The sequence below is a fragment of the Equus przewalskii genome, chromosome 13 (assembly GCF_037783145.1).
Source record: "Equus przewalskii isolate Varuska chromosome 13, EquPr2, whole genome shotgun sequence".
In the NCBI taxonomy this organism is placed as follows: Eukaryota; Metazoa; Chordata; class Mammalia; order Perissodactyla; family Equidae; genus Equus; species Equus przewalskii.
Genome location: NC_091843.1, coordinates 81,529,866 through 81,547,502, shown reverse-complemented (window position 1 = coordinate 81,547,502; position 17,637 = coordinate 81,529,866). Strand labels below are relative to the sequence as shown.

Below are 17,637 nucleotides of genomic sequence, written 5' to 3'. Positions count from 1 at the left end.
CGTATAATAAATTAAGGATAGGAAATATTTGCCTTTCATGTTTATTGTACTTGTTTCCCTAGTTTATTGCTTGTGCTTATACTTTATTATTTCTGTTCAGTTTTTTAAAATCAATTCTATTCCTTTGCCATATCTTTTATTATTATTATTTTGGGGAGCATTGAGAATGGTTTCATTTTAAAACATACCAGAACTTAATTAACCCAGCAGTAGAAATAAGAAAGAAATGGAACTAGCAAAGCGAATATGAGTGCGAGAGACCAAGATTAGACTGAAGACGGTTTGGATTTGAACACACGGACAACAGGATTTCAGTGCGGGTGTCCCCTGACCCACCTAGCAGCTAGTCTCCATCATTTCCCTTCTCTCTCCCTCCCAAAATACCTGCCAAAACAAATGGCTTCTCTGCCATTATTGCAGGTATAAGCCGACCCAGTGGTGCCTCTGTGGGACATGATGCAAAGCTCAGAAGGAAGTATATCAACCTTACTTCAGAGTGGAAGCCAGCACATTGGGTATAATCTATGTAACGTCAGCTCCCCAAATCCTAACCTCAGTCGATTTAGAGCTGGCACCACCTGTATCCTGCAGGTGCTTCTCTGTGTCCTGGGGTGAGTGAATGCTCCAAGTTCTCAATGTGTGGTCCTAAGTCATCACTGTGGCAGAATGCACTTTCTTACTGTGGATTTTCTAAAAATTCTAAGAAGCCAAAGAAAACAGCAGAACCATGTCCCCAGAAACCTAGACAATAGGGAGAATAAAGATCCTTAATTTGTTACAAACTCTTACAAATCAATACAATAAAAACAAATACCCCAGTAGGAAAATCTTTTAGAATCTACCCTTAGTGACTCTTTCTGATCTCTTTGTCAGGGCACAGAGATGAACAGAGAAAATGGTAGAATGTCAGAAGATATGATGACTTAAGGCAGGCACCTCATTACCACATTCATGTTCAAAGAGAAGTCTGAGTTTAAATATAAACATTATACAAATATAAAACCAAGTCAAAGAAAAACAAAGAATTTCATTAAACACAATAGCAAAAACTAATTGGAAGACAGACACAAACTGGTGGCAACTAAGTTCAAAGCGTATTTCAATATGTCCTTCCAAAATCAATCAGGTTTCTCTCTTTTCAAGAGTATTTTTGGATGTGGTGCCCTCAGCAAAATCTCTGCTGAAAGGATGAACAGGCTTCAGTCATTGATTTCAACATCTAGCTCACAACCAGGTATCCTTTCATTTTCAACATGTAGGCAACCAACTGGCTGTCGGGTTGCTCCTTGATCAGCACATGGAGGCAAGGGCATATTTGTAACTCCACGCTCTAGGTCTCTTCTCCCAGGATGTCTACAACCTCAGACACCACTTCTTCTTAAGTTTATTCAGAGAGTTAAGGCTTGACCACCTCAGAGCTGACACTCAACCCTAGGCAGGGTTCTCATGACATATCCCCTATGTAGTTCTCCTTTTAGGAAAACAGAAAAGTCCCAACCACCTATTGCTCCCCCAGGTAGGCCTCCGATGGATCAAAAGTGGCCTTACCATGCCTGGACATGCTCTTATTCGGCCATTGTTTTAAGCTCTGACAAAGTTTCTGTCCTGCCTGGAAAGTCTTTTACTCTGGCACCAGATCTCTGTTTTTGCTGCATGAAAATCAAATAGTCACTGACAGTTTTTTGTTCTTCATCATATTAATCAAGTGTTCATTTATAGACACCTTGGGGATGCTTTTTAGTAGAACTTCCAGTGCTGACTAGGTAGCCATCTTCAAGTCCCATGAACCAAAGAAAAGAAGGATGTAAGAGCTGTGCCTGAGTGGGCCAAGGACCAGTTGAATCTGACTTTGAGTTAACTTAGTGGGTGCTCAGTTCAATGCTTTACAGGAAGGTGGCTAGGCTGGGTCACTGGGTGGCTATTGGTCTCTTTGGCCATATGATCAATCTTCTTACTCAGACTGTCCTTTCCTTCTACTCATCCATGCCCAAAGATTCCCTCCTCAACTCACACTCGATGCCCTTCTCCCATTATTTATTTATTTTTATATTTTTTTGTGAGGAAGATTGACCCTGAACTAACAAACGTCTGTGCCAGTCTTCCTCTATTTTATGTGGGACACCAGCACAGCATGGCCAGACGAATGGTGCTAGGTCCACACCCAGGATCGCAACCTGTGAACCCTGGGCTGCCAAAGAGGAGTGTGCAAACTTAACCACTGTGCAACTGGGCCAACCCTTCCAATTATTTTTAAGCTTGGAAAATTTTTCCCCAATCCAAGTTATTTTTTTGTTATTCAGAATTTCATTATTGTAATGAAGTTTTTCAGGATGAAGATAATGAGCATCCCTGGATCATCATTTTGTTTATATACATAACCCAAAGAAATTCTTCAATGAGTTTTCTTGTTTTATTTTATAAATTACCATTGTCAAGGGGAGGGAAGAGAGGAGAAGTGAGAAATAAAATTGTTACTCTGGGCTAAAGAGGAAGGAGTGTGTGTGGGAGTGTGTGTGTTTGTGTGCATGTGTGTATGTGTGTAAGAGAGAGAGGAGGTGTAGTGTGCTTTCATGTTTATCCTGTTGAACTCTAAATCAAGATATCTCTTTGGACAGAGGAAAATACACTGAACTGGGAATCACAAGCCCTGATTCCAGATTCCCTCTAGTCCTGCTTCTGTCACTGACTGTGAGAGTTTGGGCAAACTACACTGTCTATGTGTCTCAGTTTCTGCTTCTGAGTTCTCATCTGCATCTGCCTTCTGAATTTGCATAACGTTGTGATGCTCTAATAACGTAATACACATCAAAGCAGTAGCAGTACAAAGTTTCTGTAAGTGCCCAACAATTATTAAGCTATATCATTATTGTACTCACCAGCATGTATTGGTGCCCAATTCTGGTCTCATCCCATTCACTGTAATCCTGCTATTACCTTTTCCTTGTTTTATGTTTGTTTGTTTGGGGGAAGGAAGGGTGTTTTGTGCTTCTTTGTAAACACTTCAGGCAAGTTATTGTCCTATCGTTTGATCCATCAGCTCAAGATACTACTGTCTTGGGCTTCCAGGAAGACAAATGGTTGGTGTGTAACATTCTTACTAATTGTGCAGGCCAGCTCAACATGAATCCTCATTTTTCTCTACCTTGTATTTGTGATGGAGCCTATCTGGTTAGAGCACCCCGAATTTATTGTGTGAAGCAGAGTAACCACTCTGGTGGAAATTTAGGTCATATGCATACTCAAAAGCCAAAAGGGGATTCATAGAAGAGGCTCTTGGGCCTCTGAGGAACTGTTGTCCTCCTTTAAGACCACAAGGTGACCTCTCTATGCCTATCAAGCACTAAGTGAGACCTATCCTGCAGAATATATGCACATTAATAAAAATAAATATGAAATCCGCCATTTCAATAGATTATGAACTCTGGACTTATATTTATTTCAACCTAAATTCCACAAGAAATAGAGACTATGCAAATAAAAGTTAATTTATAAATATGAATACTTACTGTATTGACAATTTCTTCCCATGAATTCACCTGGGCACTCACAGGAATAGTTAGCAACAAGGTCTGTACATATTCCACCATTTTTGCAAGGCTCAGCTTCACATTCATTTATATCTGAGGAGAACAGAAAGATCAGAGGAAGAGAATTATTGGTGAAAAAATGATTAGTTACTGGTAGATTTTAGGCATTTCAAATAAAACAAAGTCTAACTAATCCTATTACATTGTGTGTGCGTGTGTGCGTGTGTGTGTGTATTTCTCGAGTCAACAATACAAATACCACATAAAATCTCCAATTTATTAACAATTAAATTAAATCAAGTTCAAATGGAACTAAAAATACAAATGAAAGAGCAACAGAACTAAACCACGCTCCAATCCTGAAAATAAATATGAATAGTTTGGGGAAATATTCAGTGTATCCTTAGAATTAAATCAAACAAATTAACCCTGATAGAGAGATGAATTAGTATCACTTACAAGACCTAGAAGCCTCCCCTGCAGCAACAACTATCAATTACACTGTCTCATTTCATCTTAATTCATTAACATTCTAACTGACAGAGGTGTTTTAGTTTCTAAATAGTTCGCCTTTGATGAATGCGATGAGGAGCAAATTAGAGTTAATAGCTAAAGCTCGTTACATGCAAAGTATAATAAATGTAAATGATGATCACTTCCTAATCTCATTCAAGGCCTTCTAAAGTTAGGATGACTAAAGGGACTTACCGTTGATATACCACTATTACACCTGATGCAAAATCACATGAAACAAAAAACACTCAGCAAATTATACTAATTTCCATGCTAATTTTGGACAACAGACACAATGAATACGATTTTGAATGAAAAAAGAAATAATGACTAATTCAGTGAAATATCAACCAGTGATATTTAGAGATCATTAGCTCCTAGTGTAGCCACGTGCTGGGTTCTGTGGGAGCTAGGAGAGGAGTTGGAGGACACACAGTCCCTATTGCTTTCTCTTCCCATCATCCACTCCAAATGAACTCGCTCTCTGCTCTTATTCCCACAACTCCTTCGTACAGACCTAAATCGTGTTACTTAGGAATTGTCTGTTTACATGCCTTTCACACCTTTACCTAGCCAAACTGTGAGCTTGACAAACTCAGCACCTGACCTGCACTGTTCTTTATCCCCGCACAAATGCCAAACTCTACCTGGAAGACCACTAGTGCCCACCTGTGCACTCTTGTACATTAGAAAGACCTAGTGGGGGCCAGCCCGGTGGCATACTGATTAAGTTCATATGGTCCGCTTTGACAGCCCATGGTTGGCTGGTTCGGATCTTGGGCGCGGACCTACACACTGCTCATCAAGCTATGCTGTGGACGCATCCCACACACAAAATAGAGGAAGATTGGCACAGACGTTAGCTCAGGCCCACTCTTCTTTAAGCAAAAAAGGGAAGATTGGCTACAGATGTTACTCAGGGCCAATCTTCCTCACACACACACACAAAAAGGCCTAGTAAAGCCATACATGGGAAGGACTTAAGAAATGAATAAAGGCAGGCAAGACAAAGATAGGATTTCACGCTAATAGGTACAACACATATTTTAATTCTCAGGTAAGAGGCTCCAAGCATTTGCTTTTTTAAATATTGAACTATAGCATGAGTAAAATCAAACCCAGCTCTTGCTGCATTGAAATGTGAATAGAAGGAAATTTTCATAGTCAACAATGTGAGAACAATCAAGAGTTACTGTACATATTATTAAGGATATGCAGGCACTGTTGTTCTTTGCTTCCTTATTTCTTCCAAATCTTTATACAATAAATAGTACTTAACATATGTGAATGCCAACCTAATCAAGATAAATCATCCTTTGACCCTTCCAGCTATTTGTTCATCAGGCCAGATCTACATCATCAACAAAGGAAGTTATAATTAAGGACATCTGATTCTAAAAAAACAATAGTTACACATTTACCCAGAGGTTAACATAGAATGAACTGTAATTGCACTTGCTGAAGTGAAAATGCTTTATGTCCATACTCAATTTGTGATAGAGAATGACATTTTATTGTTTGCGCATTTTTCGATTTTTTTTCAACTCAAAAAACTACCTTAAACCTAAATTCATAAAGATACAAAGGTTACGTTAAATAAGTTATGTACTTTAATATAGTAGCAAAATAAGTAAAACATTTCTGCATATGTACATATCTAGGAACATGCAGGCTCAGACCACAGATGTAAATTATACAGATGCGTGTAGATATTAATTTAATGCGGGAGGTCTTTCAGCAGAGAAGACTGTTTGCCCTGCGATTAACTCTGCAAGCAATCTAAATGGAAACAGACCTCAATTTGAATAAATCACGTTTAATTAAAGACTAGATATAAATGTTCACAGAATATAATGTAATGAAATGAAAATTAAACATCTTTGTAATAAATCAGATACTCGTCTCTGTCATAAATCAAGACATTATCATTTCCAGAAAAAAATCCTCATCTATTCCAAATATACTGGAATATCCTAGATTCTTTTATAACGAAGAAAAATTTGACATAGCAGTCCCCATATAAACTAGGAATTTCCATATTTTTTCATATTTATAGTTCACATATAATAATAGTAGCTATCGTGTTTTGAGGTTTTCACTTCTATGACTGCTTCATTAAAACTGTTTTAAAAAGATAGCCTCATTCAAAATTGAATTTCATAATCAAGACAACCAGCTGAGTCCTGAGTCTTCACTCTGAAGACATAAAACTTTGAAAACCCACCAGCTAGTCTGACTGAGGCACAGTGACAAGAGCTGAACAAGGATTTCCAGATGGAAACTCATGATACACATTTTCAGGTGTGTGAGAAAGAAGAAAAAGGCAAGATAAAGGAAAAAAGGAGAGGGAGAAATGAAAGACAGTTGGTCATAAGAGCATGCATTTCTTTGAATCAAACAAGGATTTCCAGGTCCTTGGCTCTGTTGTAACTAATTACACAGGTTCATTTATATTATATGCATAATTACATTCTTCATCTCTGCCATTTTGTTGCACTTAGCCTTTTTTTTTTTTTTTAAAGATTTTATTTTTCCCTTTTTCTCCCCAAAGCCCCCCGGTACATAGTTGTGTATTCTTCGTTGTGGGTCCTTCTAGTTGTGGCATGTGGGACGCTGCCTCAGCATGGTCTGATGAGCAGTGCCATGTCCGCGCCCAGGATTCGAACTAACGAAACACTGGGCCGTCTGCAGCGGAGCGCGCGAACTTAACCACTCGGCCGCGGGGCCAGCCCCTGCACTTAGCCTATTTTATGCAGATTTGTAAAGGTATGTTGGTAGTCTATCCTCTTTGGCTTGGGTATTTGCTAATAGAAATAATGTCAACCCATGCACACTGGAGATTTCAGTGTAAGAAGCCTTCTCCAGTAATTGACAAACACATATACTCATTAAGATCACTCTGAGGCCTCCTGATCTTATATACATCTACATGCTGAGAAGTGCTCAGTCACTCCTAGTCTTCTTTTTCTCTGGATCTTTGGCAGACCCATCATTGTATAGTCCCAAAACCCATGAAACTGACTTTGGAGTGGTAGATTGTCAAAGAGTTTTTGAAAATTGGAATTAGATTTGCTAGCTCCTTATTTGTGCCTTCAAAAAACAACAGCTTCTCTGGGCACAGTTTTTTTTTGCCACAGAAATCATATTTCTTCTTTTTAGATAATTATATTTAAATATTCAGAAGTGCCATTCTTCATTATAGAGTCCACCAGCTGGCCAGAGATGAAATGGAGATTTCTGGAGTCTAATTCCCTGGGGCCTCCCCTGGAGACTGTTAAAATTAATCAATGAACTAAATAACGAATTAATAAATTAGTTTTCAAACTGGCTCACATTTGCAATCTGCAGAGTAGGAATGACAGCAAGTTGCAATCCCGTGCCATGAGTGTCCCAATTCATCCTTGAGTTTCCCCAGAACTCAGCAGGCAGATGCCATCTTGCCCGAGTAGTTCAGCTACATTTACTTTGCCAACCTGGCTTAGAATATTTTGAATCCTGACTACCATTTAGACCAGGACATCCAATCCTTGTTGGGACAGAAATTCATTTAACTTCCTCTTGAGTGGAGACAAAAACAACTTAATTCAATCATGAAATTATCTTCTTTTCATCCCCAAGTACATCCGGGCTCCATGAGCATCAGGAAGGAACAAGTGGTTCTTAGGCTGAGGACCCTTGTTTTCGTGTATTAAAAGGACACCATGATAACGGGTTTTTTTTCTTTAAAAAGACATAATTTCTTGACTTCCTTATTCCCTTCCCTTGGGCTGTCTTTCCTCCCGCAATATTGTTATTGACTGTTAATTAGCTGGCAAGAGCTTATCTTCAAGAGCATGCTATTTTTGATCCTTAACAACCCATCTTCCCTGGGCTCCCCATTAGCTGTTAAATAGTCTCCAGACCTCCTGTGAGAGATTGCCTTTTAAAATTTGACCTTTTATTTTTTTCCTTACCTAAAGTCTATGGCTTTTTAATTTCTCTTTTAAGGCTGAATAAATTATGATGAATTTCGAGGAATTCTATCCTCTCACTCAGATACTGAATTTAATTGTGTCATAATCAGAATTATCTACAGGATTTCCCAGTCATTTCTGGGACCAGCATATTTTTAATTTTGCGTACTTGAACTCCCTTGATCTGGCCTTCTGCTATATCATTAGTAATTCATTTTAAAATAGCAAATTAAAATCAGCATTCTTCAATCAGAACATCTTATACACAAACCTTTCATAATAATTTATTTATAACCTTCATCTGTCAAGAACAATAGCATAAAAACAGAAACCCAAATTCAAGAGGTATTTATCCATCACCACTTACTAACAAAGATCCTACTCTGTCCATCTGTATCCTGGCATCCTAACGTTTATTTTGAGATCTCAATTTAGATACAGAAACCTTTGCTACTAGTATCCAGGTAGAGCCCAGTTCTCCAGGATGTTTCCATATAAAATTATTCCAATAAGGCTTTATTTGCCTTAATTAGACATTTGGGCAGTAAGATAAGATAGCTATTCCAAGGGACTTATAAAAATCAAAACCAGGGGCATAGAAGAAGCATTGGGAGGGAGGGAGTAATCAAGAGGATATTGTAACTAAAATATCTGAGGCACTGAAAAACTTCATAAGTAAAAGCTACATGAAAAACATACAGGAGAAGCCAAAAAGAATTGGTATCTTGGGGGAAAATTTTCACCAAAGAGCAAACCATCTCAAAGGACACTACCTCAGGGGCATGCAGCACTCACATAACTCGCCCTGCACTAAATATTTGTTGATTGGTAAGAAAGAACTGGGAATATTAGACACCTGGGGAGTCATCAACTGTACTCTAAGTGAGTCCCTCGACTGGGGTAGGTGTACCAGCCTACTTCTACAGGGGTTCTAGTAAGGAAAATGGAGTTAGAACAATGATCCTTTTAAAAGTTAGAATTTTTAAAACATGCCAATGCAGAGTCCCCATACCATAGATTCTGATTTACATGGATTTAGGTAGAAGGAAGGCAGTAATATTGTTTATATAGGAGTCCAGGTGAGTCTAAGGGTGACCAGGGTTGACAAACACCATAGAACCTCTGCATATGAAGTCCATCCGGCCATCCAGCCATCCACCCTTAGTTCTATCCTAGGTGCTAAGAATGCAAAGATTAATATGTCACAGTCCCTTACTTTTCTCAAGGCTACAATACAGTAGATAAACAGGGAAATAAATAGTCAGTTACTCTGCAGAGTAACAATGCTCTAATAGGAGAATGAATGCACTTTCTCAAAGAAATTTCAAATATCAATAACTAAGTCAATCTAGCAACTAGAGAATGTTGAGTTTTTGAGGAGGAGTCTAGTTGACCAGGGAAAATGCTTCTGAGTTATCCAGAGTTATGACTAATTACTCTGTAAAGTTAATTTGCCAAATTAATATGCATCTAATAATTCTACAGATCTGACTCCTCATTGTCCCATAGTTCTTTGTTCCAAATATGAAAGTCGTATATTTCCTGGTTTCCTACTTTTACTATGATATGTTATCACATACATTTTTGCATATTCATAATGCTTTATCCAAAATTAACCACCCTATTCTGTCAGCTGCATGTTAAATTTATTTCACTTGCAGCTCTCTCTAGTTTTAGTGGTCAATACTGATGATCAACTATTTTGGATTTTTTCTACAGTGATTGGGATTGACACGGGAAGCACTGTTACGATTCATATGGTCACCTTTACCCACTCATTCATTCATTAAAACTTTGATGAGCACCTTCTATGAATCAGGGTCTAAAATACATGATTGGACACATCGGGGAATAGAGATAGCTCCTGTTCTAAGAGATCTCATCTTCTATCATTCTACTCAGGGGAAAGATAATCATTATAAAATATAGTGAAATGTGTGCCATATACCATTATGTACAAAATGTACTGTGATCATAGAAGAGGCAGTGGCTTTGCCTAGAGGAGATGTGGAAGATTACTTAAAGAAAGTAACATGTGGTTGGTGCTTAAAGGATTAGCAGGAATTTTTTAGATGTGTTAAAGTGAGAAGGAACGTTAACGAACACAAAGTTTTCAGAGAGAACCGAGCACTTTTAAGCATGTGGGTATGCACAGGGACTACGTGTGTGGAACTCCTAGGGATGTTGGTTGGAACTACTAGGCAGCCCGGGACCAGATTTTTACAGCCTTGCAAATCAAGTCGAGGAGTTTGAACTTTAGTCCTTGAATACTGAGGAGTTAATAGAGAATTCAAGAAGTGTGGAAGGGGGCATGAGATTGAAAAGATCTGTGTTTAAGAGAGGTCATTCATATACTCTAGAATTTCATTAGGGGTAACATTCTGGAAAAAATAATTCAAAAAGTCAGAAGGGAAATTTATGTTGGGTCCATATTACTCAAACCACATGACATGATGACTAGAGCCATGTATCTTTAAACATTTAGCTTGGTTTGAACTGCATACAGACCTCCTAATATTTAGGTTTGCCAGATATAGCAAATAAAAATACAAGACATCCATGCAATATTTTGCTCATACTTATACCAAAAAAATAGTTCATCTAAAATTCAAATTTGCCTGGGCATCCCGTATTTTATTGGGGAATCCTACTTGAAGTTTCAACTAGAATGTAATTTCTCCCTATTTTACTTCTGTTCTTTTATATAAGCACTTTAATTTTCAGCATATGGTCATGCTTTCCACTTTACATTTTCAGCAGACCCCAAGGAAAGCTACCTACAGTAGAAAGTCATTATTGACAAGAGAGTCTTCTTCAGGCTTTTGCTCCAACAAAATTCACTGCTTGCATTCTGCAAAGTGGTTCATAATCTTTAGAGTTTACCTCTATGGAAGCTTCAGTAATACAAGCATAGACAAACAGCACTTCAGGATGACAGCTGATGGACAACAATTAGCACATCCACCCACTTGCAGATTACTTACTATGTGCCAACCACGGTTTTAAGCATTTTATATATAACATCACACCCTCTGACCTAGTTACCATTATCATAAGTGTTATACAGATGACGGAATTGAGACATTGAAAATTCAAGCAACTTGCCCAGAGTCACATAGGTGGTAAAGCTGAGATGAAAATCCAGATGACTTATCTCAAGAATCTACGCTATTCACCAGTCCACTTTACCACCACCAGGAAATGTTAGTACCCCTCTTCACCGCCACTTCATCCTCGTCTTCAAGGTACCAGTCTGTGTGCTGAGGACAGATATGGGATAATACATGGTCCTTGATCTCAAAATGTTTATAATGTCCCAGTAATATTAACATTACTGATCTAGGTCAGACTCCTGTCCCGAAATCCTAGTTTTGAATACCTTTATCTCCCAATCCTTTTACTCCTCTTAGCAATTTTTCTCAAAATCTTAAGTGGTTTGGGTATAATGGACATCTGTTCTAATTTTGTTCCTGAAATCCACAACTGCTTGTCATTTAGAAATGGATTTCTTTGAGTTTTACATTCTTTTATATGCCTTTTAACATGACATTCAGATGAAAGGAACATATTTGTTTTTCTTTCTTTCCTTGTAGAGGGCATGGATATAGTTTATAGTTGTACAATTGAAATTTTTCTATTTCAGGGCTGACCATCCACATTATTTTAAAATCTTCAATTGAAGGTTACCATACCTACAGAAAAGCACGCAAAACAGTAAGGCTAAATGAATTATTGGTAAAAGACAACCTGCGTCACAACCACCAAGGTCAAGCACAAGAACACTGCCAGCACTCCAAAAGCCTACACATGCCCCTTCCATTCACCACATCCCTTCCACCCTCACAAAGGAAGCCGATTTCCTGCTTACTATGGCAATCACAGCCTCGCTCTTTGTATGGTTTATAGTTTTGTTACTTAAATATGCATTCCTAAACATATCATCTATTCTTGCCTATATTTGAACTTTGTAGTAAGAAAAAATATGAAATCATTCAGGATATGCCCTGCAGTCTGTGGTTTCATGCACAATGTTGTCGCAGGTGCCTGCAGTGAGTTCATTTTCATTGCTTCATGGCATTTCACTGTACGGTGTACCACAAGGCATTTTCCTTTTGTGTCGGTAGTGGCTAATTTACACTGCTGCTGGAAATAAAAGCATCAATGAGCATGCTGGTACATGCCTCTTGATGCACAAGTACATTGAATTTTTTGTCGGTATACCTAGGAGGGAAATGGTTGAGTCATTTATATACCTTAGCAGATAAAGCCAAACTGGTTTGTAAAGTGGTTGCCCCAATTTGTACTCCTATCAGCAATTTAATTCATAATATTTTTGAAGATACGAACCGCAGGAAACTTGCAGAGAACCACTTACTTCACTTGATATGCAAGTTATAAGTGGAAGGGCTTAACACCAATATGTCTTTGTGAGATATATTTTTACCAAGAGATGCTTTTAAAGGAATAAATTAAAACTTTCAATTCACCGGGTTAAATTATTTTTCTCTTCAATCGCCACGACTTTTTTTTTTAACAAAACACAGGCAGTAACTTATACTAAAAATGAGGAAGCATTGAAAGCATGTAAGCAAAGCCACATTTAATAGGCACTGATACACAGTTAAATTTTGTATATACAGAAAAATAATTTCACTTAACTTTAGAATTAACTTCTTAAAAATAACTCTATAAATCAACTCTCACCTATAGAAACATATAGACTCAGATAATAAAATAAGAATAACCCTTGTTCCTACATTTCAGTATCTCTGAAATTTTTTTATAGGCATAACTAAAAACGATGTCTAAAAATGATGAATTCTATTATACTTCTAAAGCTACTGTGAGGATTAAATGAGGTAATTTATGGAAAACAAATCTTGTAAACTTTAAGGACAGTAAAAAGAATTATTCATGTTATTATAATATGGGTTATATTCAGATGTATTCATTTTATTCCATAGAATGTTTCTTGGTTGTGTCACTGATAAAAAGGCAGGTAAATTTTTAATGCGACTTTCGGTACACAGATACTTCTGCTTTTGGGGTTATCGTCAGAGTAAATAAGTGGGTAGGATTTTCATAAATATCCCACAGAAGAGAAGCCCTGCCTTGGAGAGGCATGAAAGACAGGATTTATCCCCGTATTTGCAAAGCCCATGGAAATTTTGATGCATTGAATGGGATAATTCAACAGGCACTCTTAATACATTTATTTCTAAAATGGTTACATGTACTATTTTTTTAACCTAGTACATCAGCTCTCCATTCATTTTGCCTGAGAGATCACTGAGTTCTATAGCTAACAGACATACATATGGCTGGTAAATGTAGAGACCACTCCTTTCTAAATTCTTGGGCATTTCAGTTCCCATCAAGGTGAAAGAGCTGGGTGGCTAAACTTCCCTCCATTCCAGAATCTCATCCACATAATTACAGGAGGTTTCCTGGATTCCTAGGAGAGCAGGAGGCAACAGGACATCTGCCAGACTCAAGGCCACCATGGAAGAATCTGCTTCAAGCAACCAACTCACTACCCAGTGCCAAAAATCTGCTGCCTACAGGCCATTCTTTTTATATTTTATTTCTTCTCCTATTTTTAAATATGCCAAATAGGTGTATTTTCTTCATTAAAAGTGATAACATTGGGATTCAAGAGAACTTCTGCTTCTGCCCAAGACATAGTAACAAGGACCAAATTTATCCTCCTGCCTAAAACAACCAAAAAAGTAAAACAGACAAAACACATGAGACAACAGTTTTTAAGACACCAGGCATGAGGAAAGAAAGGATAATAATAAACCAGGTGGGTTGTACAATTGCCCAGGTTTTCCCCCTTAAGAGGGATCCAGGCCATGGCGTAGAGAGGAAGAACCCTGGTGGAGCTAGGCCAACTCCCTGAATTAAAGAGACGGAGCTGAGCATCTGGAGAGCTCAGGAGGAGAGAGTTTGCAGGACAAAGTGCCTAAGAGGAGAGGGCTACACTGAGGCAGCCCACAGGGATCTGCAGAGCATGTCCTGAACACTGGAATCTCCCCTCAGGTATTCAGCAGAGCCTGGATCAGCTCACACAAGTGAGGAAACTACTGAGGAAAGAATCATCTGAATGGACTACAGGGAGCAATACTTGGTGATCACACTGGGCCAGGAAAACAGCCAGTTCCTTCCAGTTAGACTGGAAAATAAACTAATTCATGGGGCATCCAGCAGAGGACTCAGAAGGGCCTTGCCTCAATAGTGGGGAATGAATTGGTCCTGGACTCAGCACCTTATTGGTCCTGCCTAACAAATCTTAGCAGCAAGACCCAGAAGGATCAAACTATTTCCAAGTAACTTAACTGTGTAGGAGAACTAAGCTCAAGAAGATGTATAGGACTACAGAGTATCCAGCACTCAACAAGGTAAAATTCCTGTCTGGAATCCAGTTGAGATTAATAGACATGTGAAAAAGCAAGAAACAAACCAGATTTTAGAAATAGCAGACAAAGATATTAAAACAGTTATTATGACTGTATTCTATATATTGAAAATGTTAAGTAGAGACATGGAAAATATAGAAAGAGACCCAAATTGAACTTCTAGAGATGAAAATTACAACATGTGAGATGAAAAATATACAAGAAGGAAATAAAGCAAACCAGACATTGCAGAAGAAAAGATTAGTGAATCTTTAAGGTATAATAGAAATTGTACATAATAAAATACAGACAGAAGAAAAAAGTGGACATCTGGGAGTTGTGGGACACACACATAGATAGCCTAAAACAGATGTGATTGGAGTCCCCGAAAAGGAGAGGCAGGAGAAAATTTGAACAGATAACGGCCAAAAATTTTCCAAATATGATGACAACTATACCCACAGATGCAGGCAACTCACCAATCCCAAGCAGCAGAAACATGAAGAAAACTAGACAAAGGCACATCATGATTACAAAAGATGTAAAAGCAATTCTGTAGATAAATGTAGTCTTTTCAATAAATGATGCTGGAACAACTGAATATCTATAAGCAAAAAAAAAAAAAAAAAAGAACCCAGGTCCTTATGTCATACCATATAAAAAAAGTAACTTAAAATGGATTGTAGACCTTAAAGTAAAACTTAAATCTATAAAAAAAATTAATTACAGGGGAAAAGCTTTTGGGTTCAGTTTAGGCAAAGATTTTCTTAGATACAACATTAAAAGCATGATGCACTAAAATTGATAAACTGTACTTTATGGGAATTATAAACTTCTGTTCTTCAAAACCAATTCTAAGAGAATGAGAAATCAAGCCATAGATTGGGAGACTATATATGCAAAACAAATATCTGATAAAGCATTTATATCCAGAATATATAAAGAATTCTCAAAATTCAATAAGAAGAAAACAAATGACAAAAAATAATGGGCAAAAGATTTTAATAAACGCTTCAGAAAAGAATATATATATATTATATATGAATGGCAAATAAACATATTAAAAGATGCTTGACATCATTTGTCAATAGAAAAGAGGAAATTAAAACCAAAAAAATTATTACTACACAACTATTATAATGGCTAAAATTAAAAAGATGGATCACACCAAGTGTTGATGAGGATGTGGCAGAACCGAGCTCTCATACACCTTCTGGTCAGAATGTAAAATAATACAATCAGTTTGGAAAATAGTTTGACAGTTTCTCAAATACTTAAACATCGATCTACCATATGATCCAGCCATTCCGCTTCTAGGTCTTTACCCAAGAGCAATCAAAGCTTATTTCCATACAAAGATGTGTATAAATCTTCATAGCAACTTTATTTGTAATAGCCCCAAACTAGAAACAACCCAAATGTCCAAGAATAAATGAATGGCTACACAAATTATAGTATATCTATACAAGGGAGTATTACTCAGCAAGAGAAAAGAATATTGATACAAGCAACAGCGTGAAGGGATCTCAAAGTAATTATGTCAGATGAAAGAAAGCAGAAAAAAGAGTATATATTTTCTGATTCTATTTATATAAATTTCTAGCAATGCAGACAAAACTGTGAAGACAGAAGCAGACCAGCAGTTGTCTGGGATGAAGTTGGAGGGACAGATGGGAGGCATTATAACAAGATAGAAAGAAACTTCTGAGGGTGATAGAAATGTTCAGGAGCTTGATTAAGATGATGGTTTCATAGATGCATGCATATGTCCAAATGTATCACACTGTACATTTTAAATATGTGTATTTTATTGTATGGCAATTACACGTCAATGAAGACGTTGAAGAAAGTGATCAAGTCATAGTTCCTTTTATAACCCACTTATTATCAGCTGTGAACTTAGCCCTTCATACACACATACACACACACGCACATACACACATACACATCCATGCACACACAATGCATCACAATAACAGGCCCACAAAATTAATGAGGGATATCAGCTTTCTCAAATTCACATCAGAGAGGGATTTTTAGAATATACTTATGCCTCAAAGTGAGAACCATACAACCCAAATGAAATGAGCAGACCTTACTGGAAAGACTGAGTAGTTTCATAAAACATATTAATAGAAAGAGCTGTATTCACAAAAATTACAAAAATACTAATTCTTTCATGGTAGTTCACCTCCTGCTTCACAAGTTATTTTCATCACTCAGGAAAGACTTTGCAGGAAGCCTTAAATGAAGATGAATGAAAAAAAAAAGGTGATATAACTGCAAGATTTCCTATCGCTCATATATTTTTAGTTTCAGATTGGGTTTGTTTCTGATGCTGTTGACTATAAGAAATCTAAAGATTATTAAACTATAATTGGGGCTACCCATACCTTCCCTAATAGTTCTTATTTCCCAGAAATTTTTCTGAGCTCAGTTCATACGGTATATTGATGTGTATGTTTCCTGTACTCTTAGGATCTTTTCATATAGAAATCACGAAATAATTTTCTCTGGTTTTCTTGGCTCCTGTATGAGAGGTATAACTTTAAACACACACACATATACTTAAAAATAGAATTTTATTATTAATTTCTTTTAATATACACCTAGATGGAAATCTCAATTCCATTAATTACTTACCATGTAATTTCACATGGTAAAAAATTTCACATGTTTCAGGGCAACAATTTCCATCATCTCCAATGAACCTGATTAAAGTAATTGGCTATTTCCATAACAAGCACTTTAACAAATGGTCTTATTCTGTCAGGGAGGCCAGGGCCTGACTAGAAGCTGCATTGCTGTGTTACACTATTATGCGTAAATGCAGAAAAGAAGTTTAGTTCCTTTTAATAAAATCCAATGACTTGTGAATTGGACTAAACAGCAGTAAAGAGCAGTATTAGTGTAACCCCATCTACTTAATTTAGTTGTTTAATTTGGCCCTGAGTGTAATAATTGGAGTTTATGCAGCAACTTACTTCCCTACACTTAGTAAATCTCCTTGTCCCATGTTTCAGAGGATCAAGGAAGGCTTATGCAGTCTCAATTAAATGGATTGCAGAGTTGTCTTCAGAAGTGATATTCATATTTTCCCAAAGTAGAATCCATTCACAAAGTACTGCAATATTTAAAATATTTTAGTTAAGTCATGCAGACGTAGAGAATGACCAAGATCTCTTGACGAACCTATTTTACTGAATGTACAAATATATTTTTGAAATCTGTAGAGCTCTTTATAGG

At 37.2% G+C, this 17,637-nt stretch overlaps 1 protein-coding gene across 2 annotated transcripts in view; it reads right to left on the bottom strand.

The window, feature by feature from the left end:
• EDIL3 (EGF like repeats and discoidin domains 3) overlaps window positions 1-17,637 on the bottom strand; it is a 381,430-nt gene that overhangs the window by 160,756 nt on the left and 203,037 nt on the right. For both annotated transcript variants that reach the window (XM_008539038.2, XM_008539042.2), the window contains one exon: window positions 3,507-3,620. In XM_008539038.2, the coding sequence (XP_008537260.1) occupies window positions 3,507-3,620 (114 nt within the window). The remainder of the gene's footprint in view (window positions 1-3,506; window positions 3,621-17,637) is intronic.